We start from the raw sequence: 14546 nt of genomic DNA on the forward strand, positions 1-14546 counted from the left end.
GTATCACATGGACATCGCATGAACTGCACAATGTGGTCGGAAGGAAAGATAACTTTGCATTTACTTGCTAAAGGACTGATTGAGTATCAAGATTTTGATAACTGTAGCACTGTATATTCACTTTATGTTTCATTACAAGTGGCATATCTTCAATATGTTGACCTGCAAATCTGAAGTGTTATTGCAATTGTAGGTGCTCATCTCCTACTGGGTTAATAGAGATACTTCATGTATCTCAATGGTTTCTATGGTTGAAATAACCTGCTATTTGGAAGGTAATACCAATACTGGATTTATTTATACTAAAATATGTTGATTTAAAAGAAGGATAACTAGTTAAAATAAAATAACTCACCGCTTAAGCATTTAAAAGTAGGAGGTGAATGAGAGCCTATGATGGATTAAGACTGAAAACAGAATTGAAACAGAGCTCAATTTAGATACTGAAACTCAAAAAAGCTGAAATCAATGGAAGAATAAGAAATTCATATTTGTTTCTTTACTTCAAGGGAAACAAGAGTTGGAACTGAAGCTCATCTTTTGTATGTCTATGCAAAAGGTCTTGTGCACTTAATGCTACGTCTGTGTAAATGTCTATATGGCACCGATTTACAATTACTACTATTTCGAACTACTTTAATTCTTTTTGATAAACACGCCGGCATTTAACCTAACTATCGTTCTGTGGTGTCTCTTTATCTGTTTACCGTTTTAACTGCTCTTCCTCCGAATCTAGTCCTGGTCCAAATCCTACAATATTTGTAGTAAGTGCTACATATCGCAGAGCAACTGTGGAAATTTAGACTCCAGGCAGCAGGAGGAGGAGCTGTGCGAGATGCGGCTGGAATTTCAGGATATTTTTGCCCTGATGGAGAAGGAAGTGGACCTGACACACCTGGTGCAGCACAACATTGACATATCCTTGTGACCTGACCTTCACTGACCTTCACTGACCACTCTGCCCTCCAGTGGTTCATGTCCCTCAAAGAACCAGAGGGGTGGATGGCAGGCGGGCCGGAAGAACTGTCGCCCTATATCTTCCAAGTGGAGTACAAGCCTGGAAATGGATATGCCAATGCTGACGTCCCGGCGCCCCTGCGCCGCCGATGGCTGTTGGTATCGGCTGCCGGTACTGTGACAAGAGAGGCTTGTGAGAAAGAGCTTCACGCAGGAGAGCAGGAACCCCTGCAGGACGTAGAAGGGCCTGTCTGCAGAGAGATGCATGTTGTGGATGGACCTGCCTGGAGAACACGGCAGGAACAGGATGCTGATCTGAGACCAGTGCTGCAGTGGGTGGAGTCAAGACAGAGGCCACAGTGGCAACAATGGCAACCGGTATGTTTTCTGGCCACTGTGGACTATTTTACAAAATGGCCAGAGGCATAGGCCATACAGGTCAGGAGGTAGGGACTGTTGCAGATGCTCTGGTGAAGGGCATGTTTACCAGGTTTGGGGCGCTGGAGGTCATCCACTGACCAAGGAAGAAACTTCAAGTCAGGTGTGTTTTCTGCCATGTGTGAGCATCTGGGAACTTGCATTCAGCCCTTTTACCTAGCGAGACATAATCTATGTAAATCAGACGGACTCGTTCTCTACGGCGACAGAATCCTCATCCCCACACAGCTGAGAGCTTACATCCTGACACAAATCTATGATGGCCACCTGGGCCTGGCAAGATGTTGCAACAGAGCCGGGGTGACAGTCGGATGGCCTGGCATCAGCTGTGGTATAATCCTGAAAGTATTATTTTGTAAAACAGACAGTGATACACTGCATCTTTTGCGTCAAGCACAGGCCCCTCAAAACCACACTGAGTTTATGCTCACAGAAAAGGACTTTATGTTATGACTTTTGAGCTGCCCAGTGATTTGAAAGGACATTTTGATTTGTGTTTTGGTTTCAGTGCAGCGTGCATGTTCAGGAAAGATATTCTGAAGATGCTTATGTTTCACTCTGAAGGTGGGGGAGATGTGTTGTAAGGTATGTTTACGCTAAGTGGCGTGATGGTTATGCACAGGGATATACAATGGCGTGTGTGTAAATCCTGAAGGTATGTTATCATTATAATTGACATGAGCAATAAACACTCAGTCAACACTGAGTCAAGCCTGCAATGATTAACGTGACAGAACGCTCCCTGAATGTCTTTGCTCAGAGAGTCTCTGACCATCACTCAGTCTCGGGGCCTCGACCTGAAGCTTTTCAAAACACAGACCAAAGATAGACACGTCAAAGAACTCGGTACATCTCGCTGCCTTCACCTTCTTCTTCTGCCACTGAGCTTCCCCGTTGGTCAACAGCAGCAGCTTGTAGCTCCTCTGCAGATCCGTCAGAAGCTTGTTTAATTCCGGGGACAAGCTGAGGAGCTCCGGTCGGCTATTTGTCCACAGGTGGTAGCACCGACATGCCTGTGAGACGGACATCGTTGATGGATTTACCTCCTGTGCGGTCAAAGCTCTCGTGCAGAAGCTTCAGCCAGAACCTGATCCAAATGATGTTCACTCTATCGTCGTCAACAGACATTGACGTTTTCAAATGTTGACCGGCCTGTAAAATTCACAAAAAAAAACAAAAAAAAAAACAGATTACCGACAATAAAAAAAATGTGGAAAAAAAAGACTATTTTGCAGAACATTGCAAAATATATATTTGCAAATTAAATAGCCAATTTAAATATTTTGTTTAGCTGGTTAATGTGATTATTGCTCCTGAACTTCAGTGCCCAGCGTCTGCACTTCATGGTTGTAAAAGATCAATAAATGGCAGGTTGTTGTGACAAGAAATAAAACATTTTATTGTAAAAAATACAGAACTAAAACAGAATCCATTCAAATTAAATAATATTTATTTTCAAAAGCCACAGGGAACCACAGCAGGGGGATAAAAGAACCGCATGTGGCTCCCATCCACAGGTTGCCTATCCCTGACTTAGGGACTGAAACTTGTAACATCGAGACATAAAACTTTAATTAAAATGAGGGCTTAAAGTCTGAAAAGCATCAATTCATGCATTTTAGGAATGTCATTGACAAAGTATTCTGTAAAGTGGAATGTATATGATTGAATTATTGATATGCCACACAATATGAGCCTGTTCTCAGTACTTCAGCATCGGGAAGTACTTCGCATATATTCCAGGATTAATCTGAATTTTTAAATTCAAAATAGTCCCCAGCGGCGGAGAAGAAAATACACAATATTTTCTGGCCCCATGGCTGTGCTGACTGTTCAGGGGTTATAACTTAACTAATTTGTTAAAAGTGCAACAATTCAGGCAACTCCAGATGATACAAAACCTGCTAAGACAATATCCTAGATCTATGAGCTGAGATAATTTCCAAATCGTGTGAAGAGCGTAGAAACAGTTCCTTCTTCTTTACTGTTAATTCCAGTGAAAGTTAATTCTTAAATTTCATTGCAGGCCAGTCACGATGATGACATGACCAGTGCACTTTTGACAACTGCTCCCTTTTTCCATTGGATTTGAGTAATGTCTTTGATAATTTTCAGGCGGATATAAACAACATTTCCAGTAAATTACTCTTTGAGATGCTGTTTAATGTTTAAATCATTTCTGAAAGCGATCACCAGCAACTAACTGGTGAACAGAAAAAGTGCACTTTAAATGCAATGGAAAGCAGCGGGATTTGACAAGAAATATATTTTCTATCAGCCCGGGGTGGATCAGGGGAACATCACTCGAGTTTGGCTATCTGGGTATTTGTTTGCCAGCTTAACTCATCGTATAAAAAACAAAATTATTAACAGGAAAGTTTCTAGTATCAGTTGGTGGGAGTTTATTTCAGACAAACAAGCGATTTTTTTTTCATTGCCTTTGAATGCATCCCGATCCGTGGAAACGGGACTCGGCATACAAGTATATTCATTTATAAAATAATAACAAAATAAGTGACGACTAAATTTGAGCAATCCAAGGGAGAGACGTTAATAAGAACCGCATTGTGTCTTTTTGTTCCAGTCATATTTTTTAATACTGAAGAGTCGTTAACTGAACTGAGCACAGCTAGCTAGGAATTCGTTTCGGAAGCTAGCTTCGACAAAAACACAGGAGAAAAAGGGGTAAAAAAATAATAATTCACCTTTTTTATTGCAATGGTGCCTACTAGACCTGTTTCAACGAACGTGTTGTCGATGTCAAACGAATTTTTTTAAAAATATATCTTTGGGAAATCTTGACAACGTCGCCTTTCCATAGCCGCTATCCGGAAGTGGATTCCCTCCGCACGCCAATCAGCCGTTAGGCCACGCCCCCCGGCGGGGGGATGCCGCGGCAGGTCCTGACCGGACTGTCTGTCCCAAATGCCAGCAGAGGGCTAAATAAATTGAGAAATAATGAGATAAAATAGTTTTTAAATTTAAAAAGCGCTGATTAATTCAATTTTGATATCGATCAATCAACTTAATTAAGCTGTGTTCCCCAAAGGATGCATGCAGTAGTTGTAGTAACTCATCTCCGCCAGTAGGGGCGCTGCAGGTGAAGCCAAAACATCGAGTTTGTCTAACTTGAATAGAAGATGTATGAAGTGTGTGTGAAGTGCGGGGACTCGGTGCTGCCGGTGTGTGTGTTGCCAGTGAAAAAGAGTGTGTAAAAAGTCTGCGTCTCGCCGGATGACTCAGGCTGCACCTTGGCGACGATTCACGGGCGCGACCCCGCTACCGGGCGACACGGGGGCTTTGACCTGCTCCGTTCCCGGCCTGGGCCGGTGCGCCCCTCCTTAGACGACCCGGGGCTCCCGGGCTCCCCCGGGAGCTCCGTATCGGTACCGAGGTTAGCGCGGACGCCCGGTCGGCACAGTCGTCAGCGGCTCAGAGCTCCTGAGGCCCGACGATCCGCAGCCTCAGCCTCCCGGAAACTGGGATTACAGGCGCGCGCCACGGCGCCCGGCGACACACCGGCGCGAGCAGCCTCCGTTTGAGCCTCCCGGTCATGACGTCATCGTGAAGAAACAGCGACCTCTAGCGGACAAACGGGGAACTGCAACATGTATGCCGCTGGGCTGAATCGTGAATTCCAACTTGTTCGTGTTTCGGGACCTGAGAGGCACCTCGATTTCACTTCATGACGTCATGATTGATCACGCACGATCTGCGACACAAATGCCCACGTGTTTTTTGTTTTTTTTACAATAGATACAATAGAATCTGATGCGAATAAATTAATGACATGGATCTGATGGAGGTCAGTCTCCATCCTCGTACGGAGGTTAAACCCTCTTTTCGAGATATCATTTCCAAAATTAACAATTGATCGTCCAGTCAGTCGGTCTGATCTTTGCTTGACATTTCCGGCGCAGATTGCATGCGATCAATCATGACGTCATGAAGTGAAATCAAGCTGCCTTCCAGGTTCAAAAACACGAACAAGTTTGAATTCACGATTCAGCGCAGCGACGTACATGTTGTAATTCCCAGTTTGACCGCTAGAGGTCGCGGTTTCTTCGCGAGGACGTCACGACCGGGAGGCTCAAACGGAGGCTGCTCGCGCCGGTGTGTCGCCGGGCGCCGTGGCGCGCGCCTGTAATCCCAGTTTCCGGGAGGCTGAGGCTGCGGATCGTCGGGCCTCAGGAGCTCTGAGCCGCGGTCGACTGTGCCGATCGGGCGTCCGCGCTAAGTTCGGTACCGATACGGAGCTCCCGGGGGAGCCCGGGAGCCCCGGGTCGTCTAAGGAGGGGCGCACCGGCCCAGGCCGGGAACGGAGCAGGTCAAAGCCCCCGTGCCGCCCAGTAGCGGGATCGCGCCCGTGAATAGTCGCCGCGGAGCAGCCTGAGTCATCCGGCGAGACGCAGACTTTTTACACACTCTCTTTCACTGGCAACACACACGCCATCAGCACCGAGTCCCCGCACCTCACACACGCTTCATACATCTTCTATTCAAGTTTGACAAACTCTTTATTTTGGCCGCGCCTGCAGCGACCCCTCCTGGTGCAGAAGAGTTACTACTGTCCACTACAATTAAGCAAAGCAGCTCCATCAACTTGTTTTTTGCGATTTAAAAAAAGGATAAACTATTTTCTGAGGAAAAATGTTTTTTTATTGATCTTCTTTGTTAAATATGTGCAATATTTACTTTTGGATATTTGAGATAAAATCAATAATTCACACAAACTTAACATTCTTATACTCTTAAGACTGCTATCTTAGAATGACTCCCACTTCTTCTAAGCCGTTTGGAAACAAGATTTAATGTATTAACAAATTTGTGGAAGAAAAAAGAAGATAGAAATGATACCATCAAGCCAAAAAAGTGTGTTCTATGTTACAGGATGACCCTGTTTAAGACAGAATATTTAATTCCAGGGTCAGATTGGCTTTTCAGGAAGTATCTTGCAGCCCCAGTTCACAGAATATGAATATCTGTGAGACAGTATTTTAAAATAACATTTCAAGGATGATATGTAGTGATGCTTGCAAAGCCGCCAGAAACAGGATTGAATGTAAGTGGAGCCAGAAATTAAACCTGAGTTTGATAGATTTGCTGCCTTCCTGCCTGGGGCTGCAAAGCAGTGGATTGAATGTAAAAGTGACAAGAAAAAAAACACAATCACTTAAAGTATGTGTACTGTATAAAGTGTCACACTTTTCATTACAAGCTTTATTTCCGCTTGATATCATTTGAGCTTTTCCTCATTTCGAGGAATTTTAAAACATCACATTTTAAAACAGCCAAAAATACAGAAAAGTGAAGGACACAATAAATAAATCCACTTAAAACATTTTAACACGCAATTAACATTAGCAAAGGACGTTCCAGGAGGTAAAAACGTGAAATTCTCTTTTTGTTTTTTTCAAGTGTTGTTTCAGACCATCTGCTCAGAGGAGCAAATGGAGAGAAAAGTACCGCGTCTTTCAAGGTTACGTTTGAAAAAGAGCACATTGGCCCTTTTCATCAGATCATGAAAACAACGGGTGCCGTCTGCATGTTTCATCTGGTTCGATTCTTCTCATTTCACTTGTGTCAAAATACCCGGCAGGTCCAGGACAGTTGGAATAGTGAAATCCGGTGTCACCGAACCTTCTGGCGGAGCGTCTCCTGTCGGGTTGATCCAAACCGTGGCTCGTACTCCGGCGTTGAACCCTCCCTGAACGTCGGTGCTCAAAGAGTCTCCGACCATCACGCAGTCTCTGGCCTGGACCCGCAGCTTTTCAAAACACAGACCGAAGATGGAGACGCAGGGCTTTTGCTCGGCGTAATCCCCCCCGACCACGACGGCGTCGAAGAATTCCGCGCATCCCGCCGCCTCCACCTTCTCCTTCTGGGACTGAGCCTCCCCGTTGGTCAGCAGCAGCAGCTTGTAGCTCCTCCGCAGTTCCGTCAGAAGCCGGCTTATTTCCGGGGACATGCGGAGTGTCTCCAGTCGGCTGTTTTTCCACACGTAGTAGCACTGGGATGCCAGCGAGCCCGTCGAGGCGTCGCCCGTAGCTTCCTCGATGCTCTCCTCCATGTGACCCACGCGGACGACGTCGATGGATTTACCTCCCGCGCGGTCGAAGGTCTCGTGCAGAAGCTTCAGCCTGAACTTCTTGCAAATGATGTCCACGGTGTCGTCGTCGAGAGACAGTGTCGTTTTCAGAAGCTCACCGGCCTGTCAGATTCACACAAAAAAACAAAAACTGATGACTGACATTAAAATGTGGAAAGGTCATCCAGCAATATACTGAAATGGTCATAAATGAGATCATTTGGAAAAAATGTTAAATAACATCGGACTGTATTTGTAACATTAAAATGTAAAACTTTTATTAAACTGAAAGAATGACTGTGAATAATATTTATCAACGCATGAACTGATGCTTTTAAAAGTGGAATTCAGATGGGAGCATATTATGTGATTGGATGATTACTAAACTATCACTCAATATCGGCCTGTTCAATCCCGGGATTACTATGTTTTTTTTTTCTATTTTGATTAAAATAGCTTCCAGCGAGTGAAAGAAAAGTAGCACTAGTGTTGGGGATTTGTTTGCCAGCTCATCTCATCATATGAAAAACAAAAATACTCGCAGGACAGTTTGTATTGCACAGAAGCAAGAGATTATCGTTTTTCCCAGTGCCTTTGAACGCATCACAATATGGGAAAGAAGGGCCCGGCATAGAAGTACACCCATTCATGAAATAATAACAAAATAAGCGAGCATTGAAGCAATTCTGTCAAGAGAAGGTGATAAGAATCACATTTTGGTATTTAACAGGGTGAAAAATATTTTACCCTGAAGAGTTTATGAACTAAATTAGCACTTAGGCTACAAGCTAACATAACAAGTTGGAAGCTAACTGCGAAAAAAAAAAGGAAAGCGTGAAAAAAATCCAAAGTAAATAATTCACCTTTTTTATTGCGAGGGTGCCCACTCGACTGGTTTCAACGAGTGTGTTGTCAAAGTCAAACAATATTGCTTTGACAACATCGCCTTCCATAGCTGCTACCCGGACATGGATTGACGCCACGCTTCAAATGCGGAAGTAACAAGCTGCTCGCGGGCGAATTGCATTCTGGGAAATGTAGTTTTTCTTCACATCCTACGCTTTCAAAGCCGATCCTCAAGAGAGCGCCAATAAATCAAACAATAGTTGTCAGCGCTTCAACATTTCCCTCAATTCGGAGTAAACCATAGGGATTATATGCTGTTTCAGGAGTTCTTAAGCACCCCAATGCTTCCGTATTAATTGAAACATAAAACCAGATCCAATATCCTGCTAATTCTATCATATAATAATATTCCTGTTATGACCTCACCTCCACCTTGAACCCCCATGGCATACCAAGTATTTACTTCAAGACAACCCAATATTACTTATCAAACTATCTTGAACTGCCATAAGGATGTACAAAAGCTGCACTATTTTCTTCTGCTTGAGGTATATCCGATACAGTAATAAAAGCTAAAAATGCATGACATAACATACAGTGGGGTTAAAGAAGTATCTAGTTGTCCAATTGTCCAAAAGTCCAATTGTGCAAAAGTCCAATTGTGCAAAAGATGAGAGGCCTGTAATTTTCATCATAGGTACACTTCAATACAAAAAAAAAAAAATCCAGAAAACTCATTGTCTTATTTTTAATGAATATGTTTGCAAATTATGGTGGAAAAAAAGTATTTGGTCACCTACAAACAAGCAAAATTTCTACCTCTCACAGACCTGTAACTTTGTAAGAGGCACCTTTGTTCCTCCATACGTCACCTGTATTAATGGCACCTGTTTCAACTGGTTATCAGAATAAAAGACGCCTGTCCACAACCTCAAACAGTCACACTCCAAACTCCACGATGGCCAAAACCAAAGAGAAACCAAACTGTAGACCTGCACCAGCCTGGGAAGACTCAATCTGCAATAGGTGTGAAGAGATCTACTGCGGGAGCAATTAAAGAAGATGGAAGACATACAAGACCGCTGATAATCTCCCTCCATCTCCTTGCAAGATCTCCCAAGAACATGTCCGGGCCCCTCTGAAGTTTGCTGGAGAGCATTTGGATGATCCGGAAGAGGACTGGGAGAGTATGGTCAGATGAAACCAAAATACTTTTTGGTTAAAACTCAACTTGTCGTGTTTGGAGGAGAAAGAATGCCGAGTTGCATCCGAATAACACCGTAGCTACTGTGAAGCATGGCGGTGGAAACATCATGCTTTGGGGTTGTTTTTCTGCAAAGGGACCGACTGATCCGTGTAAAGGAAAGAATGAACGTGGCCATGTAGCGTGAGATTTTGAGTAAAATCCTCTTTCCATCAGCAAGGGCATCGAAGATGAATCGTGGGTCTTTCAGCTTGACGATGATCCCAAACACACCGTCCGCCCAGATCTCAACCCCAGAGAAAATCTTTGGAGGGAATTGAAAATCCATGTTGCCTATCAACACCCCCAAAACGTCAATGCTCTGGAGGAGATCTGCATGGAGGAGTGGGACAAAATACCAGCAACAGTGTGTGAAAACTTTGCGAAGACTTACAGAAAACGCCCGAAACTGTTATTGCCAACGAAGGGTATATAAGAAAGTACTGAGATGAATGTTTGTTATTGACCAAATACTTATTTTCCGCCAATGTGATTTCTGGATATTTTTTTTTTCTCATTCTGCCTCTCATAATTGAAATGTACCTATGATGAAAATGTCAGGCCTCTTGTCTTTTTAAGCGATAGAACTTGCACAGTTGACGGCTGACTAAATACTTCTTTACCCCACTGCATAGTAGAAAACACCCTGACAAAAAAAATGCAGTTCTTTTTTATTATTTTTTTTTAATTTTTATACTGTGTTTAAGATGCAATTCACAACAATCTCAAACATTCCTTCCACAGATGGTTGGAACCTGTTGAAAATATCTGTAAAAATATATATTTTTTCCAAACATTGTCAATATGTTTTCAGAATAGACTTCATCAAAGAAATAAAACTCAAGCCAAGCTTCTCCGAGGTGTAAAAACACATAATTTGGCGTCGTCTCTGCCTCTAAAGATATCCAGATTTGAATTGTGAGAGGCAGATACACCTCTATTGTGTCGAGCACTCGTCTAAGATTAGAAAAGGAGTGTCTGTTTGGATAAACAGGGCGAGAATTTGGACTGGAAAATCTTGGAGATCCTTCTCCCGAAGTTGTATAACAGCCAGGAGAGTTGGATGTTCGTCCCCGTCTCGCTGAGGTATTTCATCCAGACTAGAACGGTCAGCTTTAAATGACTGTCTCTCTATTTTTTTTTTTTTCTTAATATTTTAGATATAATTTATCTACCGACATGAATCATCCGCGCCACAGCGCTTCTGCATTTAAAAGTTGGACACGACATTTGACCACACGTATCGTAAATTTAAACACGTATTCCGTGACACAGGCTTTCCAAATCAAAACATGCCTTCGTTCTTATGCAACCAACTCACGCTCTCCTCTGGCAAGAAACCAGAGGTTCACACGCAACAGTGTGCAGACCTGTTACACTCCCAAAACGCAATCAGAAATCACAACAACCCTTTCTCACAGAAAAAAAAAAAAAAAAAAAAATGGGAATGCGACTCAGGTGTTTTATGGAAGCCTGACCCAATTATTGAAATTACCCCCAGACGAGAAAAAAAACATCAAAAACCCGGTGAAGATTAGTTGTAAATCATGAAGCGGCGCGAGAAGCGAGATCTGCTGGTACCCATCAGCGCAAACAACACCTGCCTTTTGCATGCGAGGGAGAAATAGGCTCATTTCATGTTCAAAGACATTTTTTGAAAAATCACCCTTAGCATAAAACAAGGAAGGGAAACATAAACGGTGCATTCGTGATAGGTGAAATTGCAAGAGAGGAAAAAAAAAAAAATGGAATTTCCCCTCACATGTTATGTGAGGGAGGAAGAAAAAAAAAAAAAAAAAAAAGCCCTCAGTGTGTGTGACTTCCAAAAAAGTGCAGGCTTCTGAAGGAACACCGAAGCCTGGTGTCTTTGTCTGCACGACACCATCCTGCTTTTATCTGCGTGGGTGGCAACGCAGTCACATGATATCTTTTAGCCTGGCATAAATTCCCTGTGAAGACCAAGTATTAAGGTTTTTATTCCACCAAACTGGTTCCAGCATCTTTAGATCACGGGCGCCTTCGTAATTTGCCTTGTTTTTTTTTTTTTTTGGTGAATTAAAAAAAAAAACAACCTTTTTTCTTTGTCTTTTCGCTCGGCGGACAAAATCATCCTGACGGATTCAAATAAAGCGCTAAATTAAATCAGAATTGGTCGAAGAGTTTGATGTAAAACAAGAGGAGAAAGAGCATCATCCTTTTTACCCTTTTGCCTCACAAATTCCAATTTTTTTTTTTTAAAACATGCCACCACCTCAGCAAGAAGGTCCCTGGGTGGATTCCAACAGTTTGCATGTTTTCCCCGTGTCAGCATTTTTTTCCTCCAGGTTTTCCAGTTTCCTCCCACAATCCAAAAACATGCATCGAGTCAACCGGTGACCCTAAATCGCACAGAAGCGCCAACCCTCATTCCCAGACAAAGTTAATCTAGTTTATTGTCAATCCTGCCGTACGTTCACACATACAGAGCGTAGAAATAGCGTCGCTCAAAGATGCAAAACTACAAAAAAATTATAAATAATTTGTCGCAGAGAACGATGAACAATGATGGGTTATGCTGAGGTAGATACGGTTAGGTTTCAGTTTTTAAGTGACAGGAAGGCAAAGGTGCAAGAAAAACAAGAAAGGAAAGTGATAGTCGTATGAAAAGGCAGTTACATCGACAATTTTACAGTGTGTTTTTTCCTTTAAGTCATATGTGTCAAACTCAAGGCCCGCGGGCCAAATGTGGCCCGCCACGGCACTTTAGGTGGCCGTAAGAACGTCTTAAAAGGTCCGATTGTCTTAAAATAAACAAGTCAAACGCGTGCATTGACCATAAACTACATTTCCCGCAATTCATGCCGATCATGTGTCCGCTAACTGACGGCATCCCGCCATCGGATCGCAGTAAATCCACATCGATGCTGTTTTAAACTAGTGTAATTTAGAAATATAAATGATCTCGAAAAGTCCAGGAAGTGAAAAGTCGATGCAGATGGAAGTCTGTTTCAAGAAAGATGGGAATACATGTTCGTGTTTCAAGGAGAAAAAGCGGTATGTCTTTTGTGTTATGAGGCAGCGTTTGACACCGAACACGAAGCTAAGTATGCTAAAGCTAGCCTTCCAGAAAGACAACAAATTGTCCAAAAATTAAAAGCCGAACTACGATGGCATCCAAAAACAATGCAGAGTCCAAAGTATGTGGAGTATCCCGAGTGCAGGAAAAGCACTAGAACGAACGAATGAATGAATGAATGAATGAATGAATGAATTCCTATCTGAGGCTATAAGACTTTTTAATTCCTCTTCCTTCAGCTGCAGGGAATCTTCAAATCTTTGCACTGAAGACCTTCAAACACTTTATAGCCTTGACTTTGACACTTTATAGTTTTATTTGTATTTCTTTTTCTCACCCCCCTTTTTTTTACTGTTTATACAATTTCCTACCATTATTTATTATTGTTATGTTTTACTTGAAACTCTGGCACAACAATTAGCTTAGCTTCTTATTCTTATTCTTATTCTTATTCTTATTCTTATTCTCATTCTTATTCTTATTCTTATTCTTATGAATGATGTGCTGGGTCTGAAGTCTGGCACCGATCAGGCCTGCAGCCGTCCAAACTGTAACGCTAACTTTTTATAAATTTTTTTTTTCCCCTTGAACATCTGACTCTGTAAGCCCATGCATACACAATGACACCATATTTGTAGTTTAATTGAAAAACTACAACCAGTGCAACACATACAGTAAGAAATCAGCAGCTCAGGTGAACCTGAAATTCTTGAACTCTGTGAGATTTCGGTCGAGGACGTCCTTTTCTGGGTATCGAGCCGTTTAGCGCAAACGCGCACAAATACATGCGAGATTTTATCGAGCGCGGGGGAATGTATGAACGACGATCTAAATAGAGAAGCGGCGGCGCTTAATGGCACTTGTCACGGCAGCAGAGAGCGTCTGTCAAGCTGCACGTACACACAACCCCCCCCCAAAAAAAAACAACACAATCCAGGGCAGGACGGGTTATGTAACGCTGTCTATGATAAAGGAGCGATATGCTTTTCTGCGAGACTTAAGTAAATTTGGTGTGTGTGTGTGTGTGTATCCTTTTTTTCTGCCAGATCCCATTATTAAAAAAAAATTTTTTTTTGCAATTGCAAAAAAAGTACGACGAGCGCCATTCTACGTACGGATTGTCCGACGGGCCACCAGTAGCCGTGTGGCTGTTTGCCGCAGCTCCCAGTAGCCCTCGTCCCGGTGCCGACACACCTGAGTTCCCTTGACCGACCGCTGAACCGGTTCGGCGGCGGCGGGAGGCCGGAGGGGGAGCGGGCAACTATGTGCGCTCACTGGAGTAGAACCCTGAGGAGGATCATCAGGAAGCTGGAACTCGGGGTTTTCGTGACAGTTTAATGTTGGGACCCCTATGGAGACAAAAAGAAGTTGCGCCGTCTTCGCGTGGCTCGAGTCGAAGCTGCACGGAGAGCAGGTTTTTTTAAATGAAGATGAAAATCTTCATCAGATTTTCCCAGCATGCCTCAGCAAGCGACGGGAGGTTTAACGCGGCACGGAGCCACCGGTCCGACACACGAGGGATTGATTATTTTCTAAAAAAAGCCAATCTTGGATACTTGGCGTATCCTGTTATCAGGTGTTGAGCAGGATTTTTTACATTTTTTTAATGATTTCAGCTTCTGATTTAGAAAGTATCTGTATTGCCATAATAAATATACTAATATTATACCGTGTAGACCAGGGGGTTTCACACTTGTGGCCCTCTGATCAATATTTTGTGGCCCCCGGCCTGAAATCAAATCTTTATGTGAGTGCGGCCCACAGGTTTTTTTTTCCTCTGCATTTCCTGGGTTTAAAAAAGAAACGGGCAAGGAGAAAATGAAAAAGTTACTTCGCAATGTATTTTTTGCTTCAAAATGTAAAAACAAAATGATTTTTGGATGAAAAAACGTCTAGTGACATTGTTTAAACAAATCTTG

At 43.0% G+C, this 14546-nt stretch overlaps 1 protein-coding gene and 2 non-coding genes across 3 annotated transcripts; 1 reads left to right on the plus strand and 2 right to left on the minus strand.

Annotated features, from left to right (window-relative positions):
* Positions 1-4609: 4609 nt before the first annotated feature.
* LOC147236136 (signal recognition particle RNA) lies at positions 4610-4907 on the minus strand. The gene has a single exon (XR_015109035.1).
* A 608-nt stretch (positions 4908-5515) lies between these two features.
* LOC147236137 (signal recognition particle RNA) lies at positions 5516-5813 on the plus strand. The gene has a single exon (XR_015109019.1).
* Positions 5814-6582: 769 nt separating this feature from the next.
* On the minus strand, positions 6583-8478 carry nanp (N-acetylneuraminic acid phosphatase). The gene is made up of 2 exons (XM_086164235.1): positions 8347-8478; positions 6583-7606 (listed from the first exon to the last, which is right to left on the minus strand). The coding sequence occupies exons 1-2, from the start codon at positions 8434-8436 to the stop codon at positions 6965-6967; spliced, it is 732 nt and encodes a 243-aa protein (XP_086020361.1). The 5' UTR covers positions 8437-8478; the 3' UTR covers positions 6583-6964.
* Positions 8479-14546: the final 6068 nt, after the last annotated feature.

This window comes from Fistularia commersonii, chromosome 2 (assembly GCF_037954325.1).
Source record: "Fistularia commersonii isolate RoL2024-O1a breed Wild chromosome 2, RoL_Fcom_v1.0, whole genome shotgun sequence".
Lineage (NCBI taxonomy): Eukaryota > Metazoa > Chordata > Actinopteri > Syngnathiformes > Fistulariidae > Fistularia > Fistularia commersonii.